At 43.3% G+C, this 18,243-nt stretch overlaps 1 protein-coding gene across 1 annotated transcript; it reads left to right on the top strand.

Annotated features, from left to right (window-relative positions):
• asl (argininosuccinate lyase) lies at window positions 1-17,801 on the top strand. Its single transcript, XM_029701763.1, has 16 exons — window positions 1-161; window positions 550-744; window positions 5,468-5,551; window positions 7,235-7,291; window positions 7,443-7,540; window positions 9,320-9,397; window positions 13,158-13,235; window positions 13,324-13,376; window positions 14,312-14,374; window positions 14,530-14,644; window positions 14,766-14,850; window positions 16,340-16,399; window positions 16,491-16,574; window positions 16,760-16,840; window positions 16,971-17,077; window positions 17,176-17,801. The coding sequence occupies exons 1-16, from the start codon at window positions 147-149 to the stop codon at window positions 17,318-17,320; spliced, it is 1,398 nt and encodes a 465-aa protein (XP_029557623.1). The 5' UTR covers window positions 1-146; the 3' UTR covers window positions 17,321-17,801.
• The last annotated feature ends 442 nt before the right edge of the window (window positions 17,802-18,243 follow it).

Genomic DNA, 18,243 nt, shown 5'->3' on the forward strand with positions numbered 1-18,243 from the left:
TACTAGTATTTGTGACTTCCTCCAGCTGTGCTTGTTTGTTGCCAGTCGTTTTGACTCTTATCACAAAACTTGTGCCCTGTCGTCGACGTTTTGCCGATGCTAGGTAGTGAACAGTCAGCCAGCTAAGGTGTCTTTGAGAGAAGAGAATGGCGAGTGCAGATGTAAGACACCTTTTCGATTTATCTCTTTATGAAAACTGTTGATATAGCTAAACTCGTCCACGTGTGGCTTTGTGTATATCCAGGGATTGTTTTCATTGCGCTGTGCAGTCAAATCAGCTGTCCAGAAACTCGAACAACATGGGTCTTTCTCTAGGTTAAATTAATGCTAGCTTGTTGGATCTAGTGGTTCTTCAACGAAAAGCAGCGCTGACAGGTTTCAATGTTGTTTACTAGCTAGCGGCTTTGTGTAAATTTGGAGACAAATGACACTGCCTATGCTGTCTCTGTCGGTGTATTTGTATATCTGCTTTTCTGTCTGTCATGGCTTTTTTGGTTTGTCTCTGTCTTTCTGTCTGTCTGCCCATGCCTGCCTGTCTGTCTCTATCAGGGGAGTAAACTGTGGGGAGGTCGGTTCGTGGGTGACACCGACCCAATCATGGAAAAATTCAACGCATCCATCGCCTACGACAAGCGGATGTGGGACGCAGACATCCGTGGCAGCAAGGCGTATGCTAAAGCCCTGGAGAAGGCCAAGCTGGTCACTGCAGAGGAGAAGGACAAGATCCTACATGGGATGGACCAGGTGAATACACACGCACCAGTATATTTTGTTTTATTTATTTAACTAGGCAAGTCAGTTAACACATTTTTATTTACAATGACGGCCAGCCAAAAGGCAAAAGGCCTCGTGGGGAGGGGGGCTTCGATTTAAAAAAATATAGGACAAAACACATGAGGAGAGACAACACAGCACTACATAAAGAGAGACCTAAGACGACATAGCATGGCAGCAACACATGACAACACGGCATGGTAGCAACACCATATGACAGCAGCACAACATGGTGGAAGCACAAAACAGGGTACAAACATTATTGGGCACAGGCAACCGCACAAAGTCAAGAAGGTAGACAATGTGGAAGACTACTAGATTGTACTGGCCACATCAAATCAACAATATCCCCTAAAGTTTAAAATGTATCCACACCTTAACCCACCGCATTTTACATTTGAATGGCCTTGTTTTTTTTTGGTTATGGGGACCGTTGAATTTTGATCACACTATCGAACTCAACAAAAAATGGGGGTCAATGTGTCATAGCCCACCATGTTGCTTTTTTGGAGTTAATAGGTGACAGCTGAATCTGCCTTAGGGCAGAATTCCTCTCTGCATTCACATGTGGACGGCATGTTTTAATGTCACATGCACAAGTACAGTGAAATGCCTATCTTGCAAACTCAAAAACCAACAATACAATAATCAATAACAATGTATTAATAAAAAACAAACAATAGTAAATAAAGTAAGTACTGCTTGCCTCACTCTGTTTGAAGTAAGTAAGCATACTATATAAAGGAAATATTTAAAAAGTCAGTTCCAATACCATATTTACATGTGCAGGGATACTGGAGTGATGGAGGAAGATATGTATAGGGGTAAGGTGACAAGGCTATATATCCTATACAGGATATAAGACAGAGTTGTTGCAGCAGCTTGTATGTGAGTGGGTGTGTGTAGAGTCAGTAAAAATGTATGTGCATATTGGGGTGGCAGGTAGCCTAGTGGTTAGAGCGTTGGACTAGTAACCGACAGGTTGCTAGATTGAATCCCTGAGCTGACAAGGTAAAAATCTGTCGTTCTTCCCCTGAACAAGGCAGTTAACCCACTGTTCCTAGGCCGTCATTATAAATAAGAATTTGTTATTAACTGACTTGCCTAGTTAAATAAAGGTTAAATCAAAAAATATTATTGTGTGAGTGAGCAAATGGAGTGAGTGTTGGAGTGACAGTGTGTGTGAGTTTGTAGGGCCCTTTGAGTGTTCATAGAGCAAAGGTTCAAATAAAATGTCAATAAGGATACAAGGTTAACTCAGATAGTCCGTGTAGCTATTTTGCTTAGCTATTTATCAGTCATATTGTTTGGGGATAGAAGCTGTTCAAGAGCCTGTTGTCAGACTTGATGCACCGGTACCTCTTGCCGTGTGGCAGCAGAGAAAATAGTCTATGGCTTGGGTGGTTGGAGTCTTTCACGATTTTCCGGGGCTTCTTTTCACACCGCCTGATATAGAGGTCCTAGATGGCAGGGAGCTCGGCCTCAGTGATGTACTGGGCTGTCCGCACAACGCTCTCGTGCCAATGCGATCAAGGGCGGTGCTATTGTCTGATGCAGCCAGTCAATATGCTCTCAATGGTACAGCTGTAGAACCTTTTGAGGATTGGTGGGCCTATGCCTTCTTCACGATAGTGCATGTGGGTTTTTTACCATTTTAAGTCTTTAGTGATTTGGACACTGAGGAACTTGAAACTGAGAAACTTCTCCACTGCCGCCGGTCAATGTGGATGGGGTTGTGATCGCCCCCCCCCCCCCCCCCCCCCCGTTTCCTGTAGTCCACGATCAGCGCCTTGGTCTTGCTGACGTTGAGGGAGAGGTTGTTGCTCCGGCACCACACTGCCAGGTCACTGACCACCTCCCTGTATGCTGACTCATTGTTCGCCGGTCATCAGGCCTACCACCGTTGTCGTCAGCAAACTTGATAATGGTGTTGGAGTCGTGCATGGCCACATAGTCGTGGGTGAACAGGGAGTACAGAAGGGGTCTAAGCACACACCCCTGTGGGGCCCCTAAGGGTCAGTGTGGCGGAGATGACGTTGCCTACCCTCAACACCTGAGGTTGGCCCGTCAGGAAGTCCAGGATCCAGTTGCAGAGGAGGTGTTCAGACCCTAGCTGTGTTCGAATACCCATACTAACTTACTGTATACTACATTGAGTAAATACTACATACTATTAGTTCATTTTAGTATACTGTAAATGAACGGTATCCTTTCAGTTGAGCGTACTAGCGCTTCACCTGTCTACCGGAAGTTAATGCTGTTGCAGAGGTCATAGCCTGACTTCTTGTACATATTCCTGTCTTCGGCAGTAGCATCAGGGTTGTCTACTATAGCTCTGTGTGCGGTAGCCCTGTTCTTTAGTGTAGCGACAACCTCTGTGTTAATCCAGGGCTTTTGATTGGGGAAGCAGCAAACCCTCATCGTGGGTACAATGTCGCCGATGCATTTTCTAATAAAGCCGGTAACGGAGGTGGTTAGCTTTCAGCTTCTATTTGTAAGCAGGAAGCAAGAGTACGGGGTCATGATCTGATTTGCCGAATTGTGGATGAGGGAGGGCCTTGTATGCTTGTTTGTGGTTAGAATAGCAGTGGTCTAGGACTTAATCGCCCTAGTGGCATTGGAGACGTGTTGCTAGAATTTGGGTATACCGTGTCTTAGTAACGCCAAATTAAAATCGCCTGGAACCAGAAAGGCAGCCTCTGGGTGTAGGCTTTCTTGCTTGTTTATAGCCTTGTACAGTTTGAGTGCCAGCTTGTTATTGTCCTGAGGTGGAAAGTAAAACAGCAGTCATGATGACAGATTAAAACCCCTCGTGAGGTAGAGTTCCACTGCGCTGGAATTAGCACACCATTTGATGTAGAGGCAACCCCCCCCTCGATTTCCCCGACTCCACTTTCCTGTCCGCCCGGTGAATGTAGAATCCATCGATTTGAATAGCCATGGGGGGGTGTCTTGTCTGTGGGCCATGTTTCTGAAAAGCAAAAAATATTGCAGTTCCACGAGTCCTGTTGTTACCAAATCCGCAATTTGGTCATCCGTCTTTTTGTCAAGTGACTACATTAGCCAGTAGAATCACCTTACTCTCACAAGGATCCCCCCTCTCTTGCCTCTGTAACGCCGGCATTTCATCTTGTGTAGGCCATAAATTGGGTTGGATTTATAGCGAGAGCCCAGGGCAGATGAGTCTGAGTAGAAGAATGAATTGGTGTAACTAACTGCCGATCTGATGTTCGAGTTCTTGTCTGTTGTAAGAAATAATAGCGGATATATTTCCTGAAAATTTAGTAAAAATAAATAACAAAATAGCGAAGTTGGGTCAGAGCTTGCAAAGCGGCAGCCATCTAGTACTGCGCCATCTTCAATGGCTTAATAGTCATGTGGCGGTTTAGATGCCAAACAACCGTTTTGTTGAAATCATTCACTCATTATAATCGAACAACAGGGTTGCCTTGGTTGCTATTTGTTAGACTCGCATAAGTGTTCAATATTGTAAAATTGGTACCCCCGTGTGAGTTTAACCTTTTACGGCTAGGGGTTCCACTAGCGTAACGTTTCGACAACATCCGGTGAAATGGCAGAGCGCGAAATTCAAGAAAGATTATTAGAAATATTTAACTTTCATACATTCACAAATGCAATACACCAAATTAAAGCTTAACTTCTCGTTAATCTAGCCACCGTGTCAGATTTCAAAAAGGCTTTACGGCGAAAGCAAACCATGCTATTATCTGAGGACATCACCCGATCAAACAAACACATGACAATCATAATTCAACCCCCCAGGCGTGACACAAAACTGAGAAATAACGATATAATTTATGCCTTACCTTTGAAGATCTTCTTCTGTTGGCACTCCAATATGTCCCATAAACATCATAAATGGTCCTTTTTGTTCGGTAAATTCCGTCGTTATATCTCCAAAATGTTCATTTATTTGTCGCGTTTCATTCAGAAAAACACGAGTTCCAACTCGCGCGACATGACTACAAAATATCTAATAAATTACCTGTAATCTTGATCCAAACATTTCAAACAACTTTCCTAATACAACTTTAGGTCTTTTTTAACGTAAATAATCGATAAAATTTAAGATGGGATAAACTGCGTTCAATACAGGACAAAAACTAAGTGAAGCGAGCTTTCAGGTCGCGCGCCCAACCACAACAGTACACTAGACTCGACCCTCGTTCTGAACAGCCATACTTCTTCATTACTCAAAAGAAAAACATCAACCAATTTACAAAGACTGTTGACATCCAGTGGAAGCGATAGGAACTGCAAGCAAGTGCCTTAGAAATCCAGATCCACATAGAAAACCCATTGAAAACACTGTCACCCCCCCAAAAAAATATCCTGGATGGTTTGTCCTCGGGGTTTCACCTGCCAAATAAGTTCTGTTATACTCGTATACATTATTTTAACAGTTTTGGAAACTTTTGTGTTTTCTATCCAAATCTACCAATTATATGCATATCCTAGCTTCTGGGCCTGAGTAGCAGGCAGTTTACTTTGGGCACACTTTTCATCCAAAATTCCGAATGCTGCCCCCTATCCTAAAAGAGTTACAAATATATTGCCCACAATTTTTGTGTACTCCTCAAGGGTCCATGGGTAACTCAAACCCAGCTCACACGCTGGGTCAAAAGATGAACCAAACTTCATGTACGGATGTGCGTGTGTGTGTGTGTTTCAGATCCATGATGAATGGGCCAAAGGTGTTTTTGATGTCAAGCCTGGAGATGAGGACATCCACACAGCCAATGAGCGCAGACTAAAGGTGAAGTGTGGGTGGGGCTAACCTTGAATCATCAATTCAGAGTGCTGACTGAAGATTGTAACAATATTCAATTCCGGACCTTTGATTTTCAGAATTACCGTGCATTCGGAAAGTATTCAGACCCCTCGACTTTTTCCACATTTTGTTACATTACAGCCTTATTCTAAAATTGATTAAATCGTTTTTTCCCCTCATCAATCTACACACAATACCCCATAATGACGAAGCAAAAACAGGTTTTTAGAAATGTTTGCAAATGCGTAAAAAAAACAACTGAATATCACATTTACATAAGTATTCAGACCCTTTACTTAGTACTTTCTTGAAGCACCTTTGGTAGCGATTACAGCCTTGAGTCTTCTTGGGTATGACGCTACAGGCTTGCCACACCTGTATTTGGGGAGTTTCTCCCATTCTTCTCTGCAGATCCTCAAGCTCTGTCAGGTTGGATGAGGAGAGTGGCAGCCCATCTATTTTCAGGTCTCTTCAGAGATGTTTGATCTGGTTCAACTTTGGGCTCTGGCTGGGCCACTCAACGACATTCAGAGATTTGTCCCGAAGCCACTCCTGCATTGCCTTCTTTGTGTGCTTAGGGTTGATGTCCTGTTGGAAGGTGAATCTTTGCCCCAGTCTGCGGTCCTGAGCGTCCCGGAGCAGGTTTTTCTCAGGTATCTTTCTGTACTTTGCTCCGTTCATCTTTGCCTCGATTCCGACTAGTCTCCCAGTCCCTGCCGCTGAAAAACATCCCTACATAATGATGCTACCACCATGCTTCACCATAGGGATGGTGCCTTGTTTCCTCAAGACGTGCATCTTGGCATTCAGGCCGTTGTTCAATCTTGGTTTCATCAGACCAGAGAATCTTGTTTCCCATGATCTGAGAGTCCTTTAGGTGCCTTTTGACAAACTCCGAACGGGCTTTCATGTGCCTTTTACTGAGGAATGGCTTCCATCTGGCCACTCTATCCTAAAGGCCTGATTGGTGGAGTGCTACAGAGATGTTTGTCCTTCTGGAAGGTTCTCCTATTTCCACAGAGGAACTCTAGAGCTCTGTCAGTGACCATCAGGTTCTTGGTCACCTCCCTGACCAAGGCTCTTCTCCCCCGATTGCTCAGTTTGCTCGGGCGGCCAGCTTTAGGAAGAGTTTTGGTGTTTCCAAACGTCTTCCACTTAAGAATGATGGAGGCCACTGTGTTCTCGGGGACCTTCAATGCTTCCAAATTTGTTGGTACCCTTCCCCAGATCTGTACCTCGACACAATCCTGTCTCGGAGCTCTACGGACAATTCCTTCGACCTCGTGGCTTAGTTTTTGTTCTGACATGCACTGTTAACTCAGACCTTATACAGACAGGTGTGTGCCTTTCCAAATCATGTCCAATCAATTTCATTTACCACGGCTAGACTCCAACTTGTAGAAACATCTCAAGGATGATCAATGGAAACAGGACGCACCAGAGCAAAATTGAGTCTCATAGCAAAGGGTCTGAATACTAAGGTTTTTCTGTGTTTTATTTTTAATACATTTGCAGACATTTCTAAAAAGCTGCTTTCGCTTTGTCATTATAGGGTATTATGTGTAGATTGAGGGAATAACGTAACGTGGAAAAAGGAAGGGGTCTGAATACTTTTCGAATGCACTGTATATATTTGTATTATATTTCTCTGTGTGTGTTTTTTATCAGGAGCTGATAGGTGAGCCAGCTGGGAAGTTACACACTGGTAGGAGCAGAAATGACCAGGTAGGTGTGGTGATCTGTTGAATACACGTTCTTTGCCTGTTTTTTGAAAGAGAAGTAACTAGTGGAGTTTTGAGATTGTTCAATCCTGCTGTGATTTATTGGTTGATGATTGGGTCTCAGACATGGTTCTGTGTTTCTATTGGTTGATCAGGTGGTAACAGACATGAGGTTGTGGCTGAGGGATGCTATCTCCATTCTTAAGGGAAACGCTCTCCAACTCATCACAACCATGGTGGAGAGAGCAGCAGTGTAAGTTTTATGTACAGGTAACTGACAAAATAAAGGAAACACTACAGTAAATGAGGGATACACAGTATATTGAAAGCATGCTTAGTGAAAAAACGGCTAGCTGGGTCTTATCTGAGCGGTTGTCTTCTGAGCCCTACTCGCTATGTACTTAATGCTGATTCATTGAGATTATGACTTGCTACAGGCTGTCCGTGCAAGAACAGTACTGATGCTTCTTAGTCCAGAACTTTTATTTATCTTCATCACTAACACACACTCTTCAGTTATTTAGGAATCAACGTAGATATACGCAAAATCTTCCTAGTAAACACAGTCAACTTAGTCGCCATACAAAATGTGCGTCTTCTTTCGATGACTAAAAATGCTCAGACCTGGGGTGGGAGGGGTCCAGATGCGAATTTGGACAAGCTGATTGACTGAAGCCAAAGGGCTGTGATGGATAGCTGAGATGGTGAGATATCACCCTAACGGGACTGTGAGGGAAAGTTGGGTAGAGAGGAGGGGAGCAGGTTGGCCTTTTGTACAGCTGCCCCAAAATTTCGAATGAAAATATTAACATCCACAAACAGGCCTCGTAGCGTTCCATTGGGTGGCCAAGGACTGTCTCTGCGCCTCTGTGCACTTCCTAAACCCTGCCTGTCCTGCCTGACAGGACAAAGCACAGTCTCTAATGGGGTCCACAGGTCTCATGGTGGAGCTTAGTGCTAGCGTGCCTAGTCCTGTCAGGCAGGGCTTAGGGGGTGCGGAGACAGTGTGGAATGCCTCAGGGGTGGCGGAGGGTCCTCTAGCTCAGCTGGTGCCAGGTCGCTGGGGCCCACCCTTGGGAGCTGAGTATGGTGCTGGAGGCTGACCACAGTTGAAGGAAGTATGTGGCACGCCGGCCACAACGGTCTTTGGCAGCTCACTGGCTGCTGCTCGGGTTGGTGAATCTTGCACCACTGCTGGAGGCGATGGCTCTCATGATGGAGCAGGTGGGGACCCCTGGGCGAGGCTCTTCAGGGATCTGACGGAAGGGGTCAGCTGGGCCCCAGAGACGATGTCCGGTGGTTTCCAGAGGGCCAGAGGGTATTTCAGTGCAGGAGGCAGGCGGCCTGTCAGCTGGGACCCATTGTTCCCCCGGGTCAGGGAACAATGGGTCCCCCATGTCAGGGGGCTGAGGGCCTAGCTTTGCTAGTTTGCTGCCCAGTTTGCTGGGTTGGATACTGAATCCCCACAAGGCTGCCGGATAGAGCAATATGGATGCTGTTTTGACTGACTTGTCACACACATTACCGTCAACAAACACTAACGGCCATGTATAAAAATGCTAGGCAAACCTAGTTGCCTGTTATTTTGGCTACCGTGGCTAGAAGTGATGTTAGTGATTTTGAAAGAGGGGTGATTGTTGGGGTATGTTTGGCAGGAGCTTCAGTGACAAACTGTTCACGCTGATGTTTCACGATATGCCATGGTCGTTTCAGTCACCAGATCTCAACCCAGTTGAACACTTATGGGAGATTCTGGAGCGGGGCCTGAGACAGCGTTTTCCACAACCATCAGCAATACACCAAATATTGGAATTCCTTGTGGAAGAATGGCGTCAAATCCAACAAATAGAGTTGCAGACACTTGTAGAATCTCTGCCAGGGCTCGTTGAAGCTGTTCTGCCGGTTCGTGGTGGACCAACGCCCTATTAAGACACTATGTTGGTGTTTGCTTTATTTTTGGCAGTTACCTGTATGTATGCACGCACACACACACACACAATATCATGTTCACCTATTGTCTTTTGATCCGCAGAGAGATTGACGTCCTGTTTCCTGGGTACACCCACATGCAAAGAGCTCAGCCAATCAGATGGAGCCACTGGATTCTGAGGTACTATAGCCTCTCCTTCTGTTAAGCACCACTGCATATCTTTGCAATGTTCCTAAATGATTTCTAGATCCTCTGCTTGTTACTGAGTCACAGTTAATAACAGGATTGAGGAATCAAATATTGATGGAATATAAAGTGAATGTTTCAGTCTACAGAGCATACAGTGCCTTTGGAAAGTATTCAGAGCCCTTGACTTTTTCCACATTTTGTTAGGTTACAGCCTTATTCTAAAATTCATGAAATATTTTTTTCCCCTCATCAATCTACACACAATGCCCCATTATGACAAAGTGAAAAACAGTTTTTTATAATTTTTTGTTAATTAAAAAAATATATATATTACATTTTACATGGGTATTCAGACTCTTTACTCAGTACTTTGTTGAAGCAATTTTGGCAGCAATTACAGCCTCGAGTCTTATTGGGTATGACGCTACAAGCTTGACACACCTGTATTTGGGGAGTTTCTCCCATTCTTCTCTACAGATCCTCTCAAGCTCTGTCAGGTTGGATGGGGAGTATTGCTGCACAGCTATTTTCAGGTCTCTCCAGAGATGTTCGATCAGGTTTAAGTCCGGGCTCTGGCTGGGCCACTCAAGGACATACAGAGACTTGTCTCGAAGCCACTCCTGCATTGTCTTGTCTGTGTGCTTAGCATTTTTTTTATTTTTTTTATTTCACCTTTATTTAACCAGGTAGGCTAGTTGAGAACAAGTTCACATTTACAACTGCGACCTGGCCAAGATGAAGCAAAGCAGTGCGACACAAACAACACAGTTACACATAGAATAAACAAACATACAGTCAATAATACAATAGAGAAAGTCTATATACAGTGTGTGCAAATGAGGTAGGATAAGGGGGGTGAGGCAATAAATAGGCCATGGTGGCGCAATTATTACAGTATGGCAAATTAAACATTGGGGTGATAGATGTGCAAAAGATGAGTGTTCAAGTAGCGGTACTGGGGTGCAAAGGAGCAAAATATTTAACAATATGGTGATGAGATAGTTGGATGGGCTATTTACAGATTGGCTATGTACATGTGCAGTGATCTGTGAAATGCTCTGACAGCTGGTGCTTAAAGCTAGTGAGGGAGAAATGTGTCTCCATGACCTGTTGGAAGGTGAACCTTCACCCTAGTCTGAGATCTCTGTACTTTGCTCCGTTCATCTTTGCCTCGATTCTGACTAGTCTCCCAGTCCCTGCTGCTGAAAAACATCCACACAGCATGATTCTGCCACCACCATGCTTCACCGTAGGAATGGTGCCAGGTTTCCTCCAGACGTGATGCTTGGCGTTCAGGCCAAAGGGTTCAATCTTGGTTTCATCAGACCAGAGAATCTTTTTTCAAACTCCAAGCAGGCTGTCATGTGCTTTTTACTGAGGAGTGGCTTCTGTCTGGTCACTCTACCATAAAGGCCTGATTTGGTGGAGTGCTGCAGAGATAGTTGTCCTTCTGGAAGTTTCTCCCATTTCCACAGAGGAACTCTAGAGCTCTGTCAGAGTGACCATCAGGTTCTTGGTCACCTCCCTGACCAAGGCCCTTCTCCCCCGATTGCTCAGTTGGGTCGGGCGGCCAGCTTTAGGAAGAGTTTTGATGGTTCCAAACGTCTTCCATTTAAGAATGTAGGCCACTGTGTTCTCGGGGACTTTCAAAGCATCCTAATTGTTTTGGTGCCCTTCACCAGATCTGTGCCTCGACACAATGCGTTCGACCTCATGGCTCTGTTTTTGCTCTGACATGCACTGTCAACTGTGGGACCTTATATAGACAGGTGTGTGTGACTTTCCAAATCATGTCCAATCAATTGTTTACCACATGTGCACTCCCATCAAGTTGTAGAAACATCTCAAGGATGATCAATGGAAACAGGATACACCTGAGCTCAATTTCGAAGTCTCATAGCAAAGGGTCTGAATACTTTCTGTTTTACATTTGCAAAAATTTCTAAAATCGTTTTTTTGCTTTGTCATTATGAGGTATTGTGTGTAGATTGCTCAGGATTTTTTTTACATTTCATCAATTTTAGAATAAGGCTGTAACATAACAAAATGTGGAAGAAGTCAAGGGGTCTGAAGACTTTCCGAAGGCACTGTATGTAACCCCATTTCAGGAAGCTGGGCGTTAGTCGCACATCACTACTTCAAAGGAAAGGTATTTGGGCAGAAATGCCTTCTAGAACATTGGAACTTCCATATGCCTTAATAACAAATGTGTATACCGTCTGTAGTTACAAATAAAATTGTTGAATTATGAGCCTAGTTGGTTTAGCCATGTAGAAAGACCGGAACCTTCTCACTAGGCATGATTGGCTGAGGTAATGGATGGGCTGGACATGCCGAGAGATGAGTTCGGATTGATCTGACATGTAGCATGCTTCTGTCTATAACATGAGCTGTATGTGTAGATAATTCTTGCTGCCGCAGCTACGTTAGCCCTGGAGAACTGCAAGTGTTGCTACTGCTCTCAACAACATTGCTGCCCTGAATTTAGCAGGCGCTATAGATCAGTAGGAAAAAGTTATGATGGAATACTTTCTGCGCACAGTGAGTGTGAACCGGAGTGACTTGACATATTGCTGGCCAAACAAGCTGTACAAACAAAATGGAAACGATACAGGACGTTTTAGTTAAAGGGGTTTCAGTCTGCTGTGAAGCGTTCGTCCATGTATATGACTGAGTCTAGCTACATTTTCAGATTATACGTTTCACGTTATTTGGTCTGTTTAATTGCAAGTTAAAGCGTACAGTTAGCTAGCTAGCGAATGTTACCTTGCTGGCTCACTAGCTAACGTTACGTGTAGAATCTGTGTAGTAATATTATTTATATCTGAGAAATCCATTTGCATTGCTAGTTATATTATAGCCTAATGTATGCTTGCTATCCTAACGTTGAACCTAGTTTATTAGCTTTAGCTACCTGTATATTCATACTAGCACATTTAATGCATGGTGGCTTGCCATGACAATCCCTTTGTATTGCTAGTAGTATGGGTTGGGATTATGGCTAATTGTTTAGCTAGCTAGCTTGATGTGGCTGGGGGGGGGGGTGGTTATAGCATTTCTTTCACATGGCCCATCAATTTAGACAAGTGTGTCTGGATAAGCATCATCTAATAATGATAAAAATATTCTATCTGGACCCTTTTATTTTTGATATTGCTACTATGCCAATATGCAAGTAACCATTTCACTGTACCTTTTACATCTTCTGTATCCTGTGCATGTGACAAATTTAACTTTGATTTTATTTTATATATTGTTTGTTTACGAGAGATGTTAATGTGAAGAACAACATGACCTGCACCAAATTCAGATTAGGATATATGCCAAGGACTAGATGTGCTTCTTTCCTTATTGTACGTTACTACTTTCACCACTTTTAGTCTTAAAATCTTGGGTTGTTTATTACCTTACCCACCCTGTTTAGCACATGGCCTCACATGTGAATTGTTAAAGATATAGGTGGGGCTACGGCTTAGAAGGGTGTAGGACAAAGGAGAGCTCTCCAGTAGGTGTGCCAAAAAATTCAAGGGCCATTTTCTCAAAAGTGGAGTTACAAGTTTGTTAACTTTCAAAGCAGAATTACTTCTCCATTGTTCCTCAACTGCAGTTTATGATATACCATTTTCTAGCTCTGAGAGTCTACTTTTATCCAGTGTGAAAAACATGTTTTCAAATGTTGCATATAAAAGGCAGAATCGAGGTGGTCGGGGGATGTTGTTAGTCTAAACATATTTCTATGATTGTTCCCCAGTCATGCGGTGGCCCTGAGCAGAGACGTGGAACAGCTTCAGGAGATCAGCAGACGAGTCAACGTGCTCCCCCTGGGAAGGTACACACACACACGAGCGTGTGCGCGCACACACACTGTTATGTCATCTGTGACTTATAGTTATACCTTGTCTACTCTTGTTACCCAGTGGAGCAATAGCTGGAACTCCATTCAACATCGACAGGGAAATGCTGCGTCAAGGTGAGAGTCAACCTGCATAGATAATCAGCTCCTTTAAACATACATAACCTATAAACATACATAAGGAGCCGTGAACTCTTGTGAATGCTTATAACAAGTGCTTATAATGCAATATGTCAATTAATTATACATATTTTCCAAGACAGTGGCTGCTGTCCAAACACTTAAAAGACACACCCTATCCCCTCAGCCCTCAAATTAAGTGGACACTTTTGATGACGTCTGATGAGTATACACTTGCAGGGCAAGGGGCGAGGAAGGAATTATTTTTAAATGGACCACCCTTGGCCGGAAATTCATCACTCGTTCATCCTGCGATGATTGTGTTTTCAGCCACCGGTAACATGTGGGTGCTTTATATGCGCTACAGTCAATTATGAGTGCATGTCTACGTATATTAAATATATAATTATTAATATACGCCTACTGTATGATAGCTAGCAAATGAATTAGCTAACTTACGTTAGCCTGCCTAGCTAGAACTTCTGAAGAAGGAAAATATTTTATTTCTACAATTTCCAAAAGATAACCAAACAAAAACACATTTACTTTTTACGTAGTAGCAACATTTCTAACTTACTTGCACTCGTTTTTACTTACACTTGTATGTTGACTTCTCCATTGATGTTGTTTTTAAGTTTTTGCGGACTTTTCTTAGCGGCTGTACAATCGTCGCAAATTGAATTATGGGGAGTTTCAGGCCCGCGGTGAACTTATTTGTACACTCGCCAAGCTGACTAAAAACGAGGGCTGAGGGCCTTACGTTGCAAACTTCCCTTGCTTGGCTATTCATTTGGACTACCCTCCAAGATGGGGATCCCCCCAAGGGCATAAGGCGAGGATAAGTGGACGAGGATAAGTGGATGAGGGTGTGTCTTAAGTGTTTGGACCGCAGCCAGTGTTTTAGATTGTGGCTTCTGTCTTTGCCCCTGTAGAGCTGGCCTTTGATGACATCAGCATCAACAGCATGGATGCCACAGGCCAGAGGGACTTTATTGGTATGGTAACCACACTAGCTTTATTTCTATTCTGAGAAGACATGTAGATGTGAAGTTGAGAAATATTGGCATAAACCGACTGTCACTGCATTGCCCCACTCATGCTTTGTCTCTCTCTCTCGCTCGCTGGCTCCACCCTCCCCTCCCTCTCTCAGCTGAGTTCTTGTTCTGGGCATCTCTGTGTCTGACGCACCTCAGTAAGATGGCAGAAGACCTGATGCTCTACAGCACTAAGGAGTTCTCCTTCCTCACACTCTCTGACGCATACAGGTGTGTGTGTGTGTGTGTGTGTGTGTGTGTGTGTGTGTGTGTGTGTGATGACTGAACTCAAAACAATGTTTCCCTTTTTTCCTTTGTTATATTCTAACAATCTTTATCTCTGTGTGTGTAGCACAGGCAGCAGTCTGATGCCTCAGAAGAAGAATGCTGACAGTCTGGAGTTGATCAGGAGTAAAGCTGGCCGTGTCTTTGGCAGAGTAAGACCCCAACTGAAACACATTAGAACACCATTAGTTATGTTATAATAAGCAAGCATCCTTTATTATATTAGTGGTATTATATCAGAGTGTGTAATTTAGGATTCCCACTATATCGGTGAACATATCAGAATCAGACGATATTAGCTAAAAATGCGAACATCGGTATTGGCCTGATGTCTGTCTAGTTTACGCCAATGTGAAAAACCGATGTCAAAGCTGATGTACGTACCTAAATATCTTTTGTTTATTTTAATTTAATTTTAATTTAATTTTTATATAACAACATTCCAACCTCATTTTAGCATGATCTGTTCAATTATGGCTTAGTTCTACTATTTGTATTCATTTGCATCACTGTCAATTACATACTTTTATTTTGAAGGCTAACTGCAAAGTCCACTATTGTGGCTAATTCTTATTGTGACTATCTTTACATAGATGGGCCCGACCACCATTAATCAAATAAGAACTGTTATAAATTAGGGTTATTTTAGATGACACCTAGCTATATAGTTAGCTAGCTAGCTATATAGTTAGCTAGCTAGCTATATAGTTAGCTAGCTAGCTATATAGTTAGCTAGCTAGCTATAGCTACTGAAACAGATTTTGCTATGTTTTTGGGGAAGAACATTGTTAGCATCCATGAGCTAGCTAGCTTTTTTTTTTAATGACCAGCACTGTAGGTGCACGAGACAACTTTACCAGCATCGTAGCATACGTATCAATGAATCGTTGTGACATATGAAATACGAGTGATAGTGTAATCAATGTGTAATAACTATGTAAAAAAAAAAACATATGAACGCATTCAATTATTATGTGGCGTGCAGTCATATTCAGGTCTTGATTGGTCAGTGTTATCTGACAAGTCAAATAGTGTTATTTGTATCAGTATCTATCGTCTATCTTTTTTGACATGCAAAGACCCAAACAGCGTTCCATAGAAATCCTGGTTGAGAATGAAATGACTGAACAACAAAACAGCACAGCAAATAAGTGAAAGAAATAGGTTTTTATTGATTGTTTTACTGGTAATGGGGACATAAGTAAATGCCAACAAAATAACTTTTTGGTCAGTGTGTGTGTGTGTAACCTTTTATTTAACTAGGCAAGTAAGTTAAGAACAAATTATTATTTACAATGACGGCCTACCCCGGCCAAACCCAGACGGCACTGGGCCAATTGTGCACCGCCCTATGGGACTCCCAATCACGACTGGATGTGATACAGCCTGGATTCGTACCAGGGACTGTAGTGATGCCTCGTGCACTGAGATGCAGTGCCTTAGACCGCTGTGTGTGTGTGTGTGTGTGTGTGTGTGTTAACTATTTAACTGTACTAGAATGTTTAAAAGGCTACAAATTTTAAATATCGGTTATCGGTATTGTTTTTTTTGGCAAGGAAAATATCGGATATCGGTATCAGACAGAAATGTTATATTGGTCCATCACTAGTGTAAACCTGTGCCCTGTCCTGTGTGTGTCAGTGTGCAGGCTTTCTGATGACCCTGAAGGGCCTGCCAAGCACCTACAACAAAGACCTGCAGGTACAGTCACGTGTGTGTGTGTGTGTGTGTGTGTGTGTGTGTGTGTGTGTGTGTGTGTGTGTGATAATTATCTCGCTCTCTGACTCTCTAGGAGGATAAGGAGGCCATGTTTGACTGCTATGACACAGTACACGCTGTGCTGCAGGTCACCACAGGTGTCATGTCCACTCTAAAGGTGAGATAGATGCTACACCTTACCCCATTCACCTTAGATGCTACACCCTAGTGCCCAACACTGTACACCTTTACACCCTTGTGCCCTACTTACTACATTCTAAACCCTTACACCTTAGTGCCCTACAACATCCTTCCCTCTAAGTCATTTCACAACCAATTTCTCTGACCCATTTCCTGTATCAGATCAATCCCAGTGTGATGGAAGCTGCCCTCAGTCCTGACATGCTGGCTACTGACCTAGCCTACTACCTCGTCAGAAAGGGGGTGAGTACTAAGTATCCACTCAAACCAGGGATATGTGTGTTTGTGTGTTCATCACAATGATGGTATGGTTTGAAGTTAAACTGTTTGTGTCACAATTGTGGTATTAAATTCTCTCGCTCTCTCTCGACAGGTGCCGTTCAGAGATGCTCATGGTATCTCAGGTAAAGCTGTGTTTCTGGCTGAATCCAAGAGCATTCCCCTGAACCAACTCACTGTGGAGGATCTGCGGACTGCCAGGTAAGCGCAACATGCATGCACACACTTCTTCACAGTAACACTCTTTTGGCCCCCTCCTTATCGTTTCCACTTCACCCTCCCCTTGCTCCTCTCTCCAGCCCTCTGTTTTCCAGTGATGTGTCTGCAGTGTGGGACTACAGTAGCAGTGTGGAGCAGTACAGTGCCCCCGGTGGCACGGCCAAGAGTAGCGTGGCAGCACAGGTGGAGCACATGAGGACCTGGCTGAAGAAACAGGTCCAGTGACCTCTCCTCCTCACCGCTTAACTTTACATTTTTGACCCCAACATCAACTTTTACAAGCAACATTGGTCAAATGGATCTCTGGGGTGTATTCTAAATTCCAATTTTCACTTTGTCTCCCGATGACATCACATCTGTGCATGTATGACTAAGTAAAGATTTGACTAAAGTAGAAGTTAGGATTTGTTCCCCCAGTGGTTAAGAACCATTGTTTGCCTTCTAGAACAGTGTCTAATTTAGAAAACAATGGGTCCATTCTATAGGACTGCCTTGTTGCTCAGGCCATGTAAAGTGCCTTTGAAATACCGGTAGATGCCATGGTTACCACTTTAGATCGATTTTGAAAAAAGGGAGTTCAAAGCTTTAGTGCATTTAGATGTATTATCCTCGATAGTAGTGATTTGTACAACTATACATTTCAGACAGTTCATACCTTTTTGTCTTAATGTGTTGATGATTAATTAAATGTTGCTTATTTACAAAATGTTGTCACTGGCTCTTCATGGAAGATACATATAGCGTGTTGACACAAAGAGGGCTAACCTTCCACTCAGTCAGAGAAGCACTGTCATCATTCAGTCAGTCGTTATTGAAAAAAAGAAAAAAGACCTGGCTGGAACGCTGCCAAATCTTGTTTGCTCTAGTCTAGAGTATTGCCCAGAAGAAAAATATTTCCCAAAAGATAGACAGGGCGTACGCAATATGTTTAACGCTTTCAGGTAATTGAGAAGTGTCTAGAGGTTGCTTTGGAATTGGACCTATCTTTGTCTGTGAGCTCCCTCAGTGCAGTAGCAGGTGGAAAAAGTACCCAATTGTCATACTTGAGTAAAAGTGAAGATGCCTTAATAGAAAACGACTCAAGTAAAAGTCACACAGTAAAAAACTACTTGAGTAAGTCTAAAAGTATTTGGTTTTACATTTACATT

The sequence above is a fragment of the Salmo trutta genome, chromosome 19, assembly GCF_901001165.1.
Source record: "Salmo trutta chromosome 19, fSalTru1.1, whole genome shotgun sequence".
Lineage (NCBI taxonomy): Eukaryota > Metazoa > Chordata > Actinopteri > Salmoniformes > Salmonidae > Salmo > Salmo trutta.

Excerpts from the sequence above, each read along its gene's own strand:
- asl (XM_029701763.1), top strand. Across the intron at positions 13,377-14,311 it reads CAGGGAAATGCTGCGTCAAG|AGCTGGCCTTTGATGACATC; the intron begins GTGAGAGTCAAC and ends TTGCCCCTGTAG. Across the intron at positions 14,851-16,339 it reads CTGGCCGTGTCTTTGGCAGA|TGTGCAGGCTTTCTGATGAC; the intron begins GTAAGACCCCAA and ends TGTGTGTGTCAG.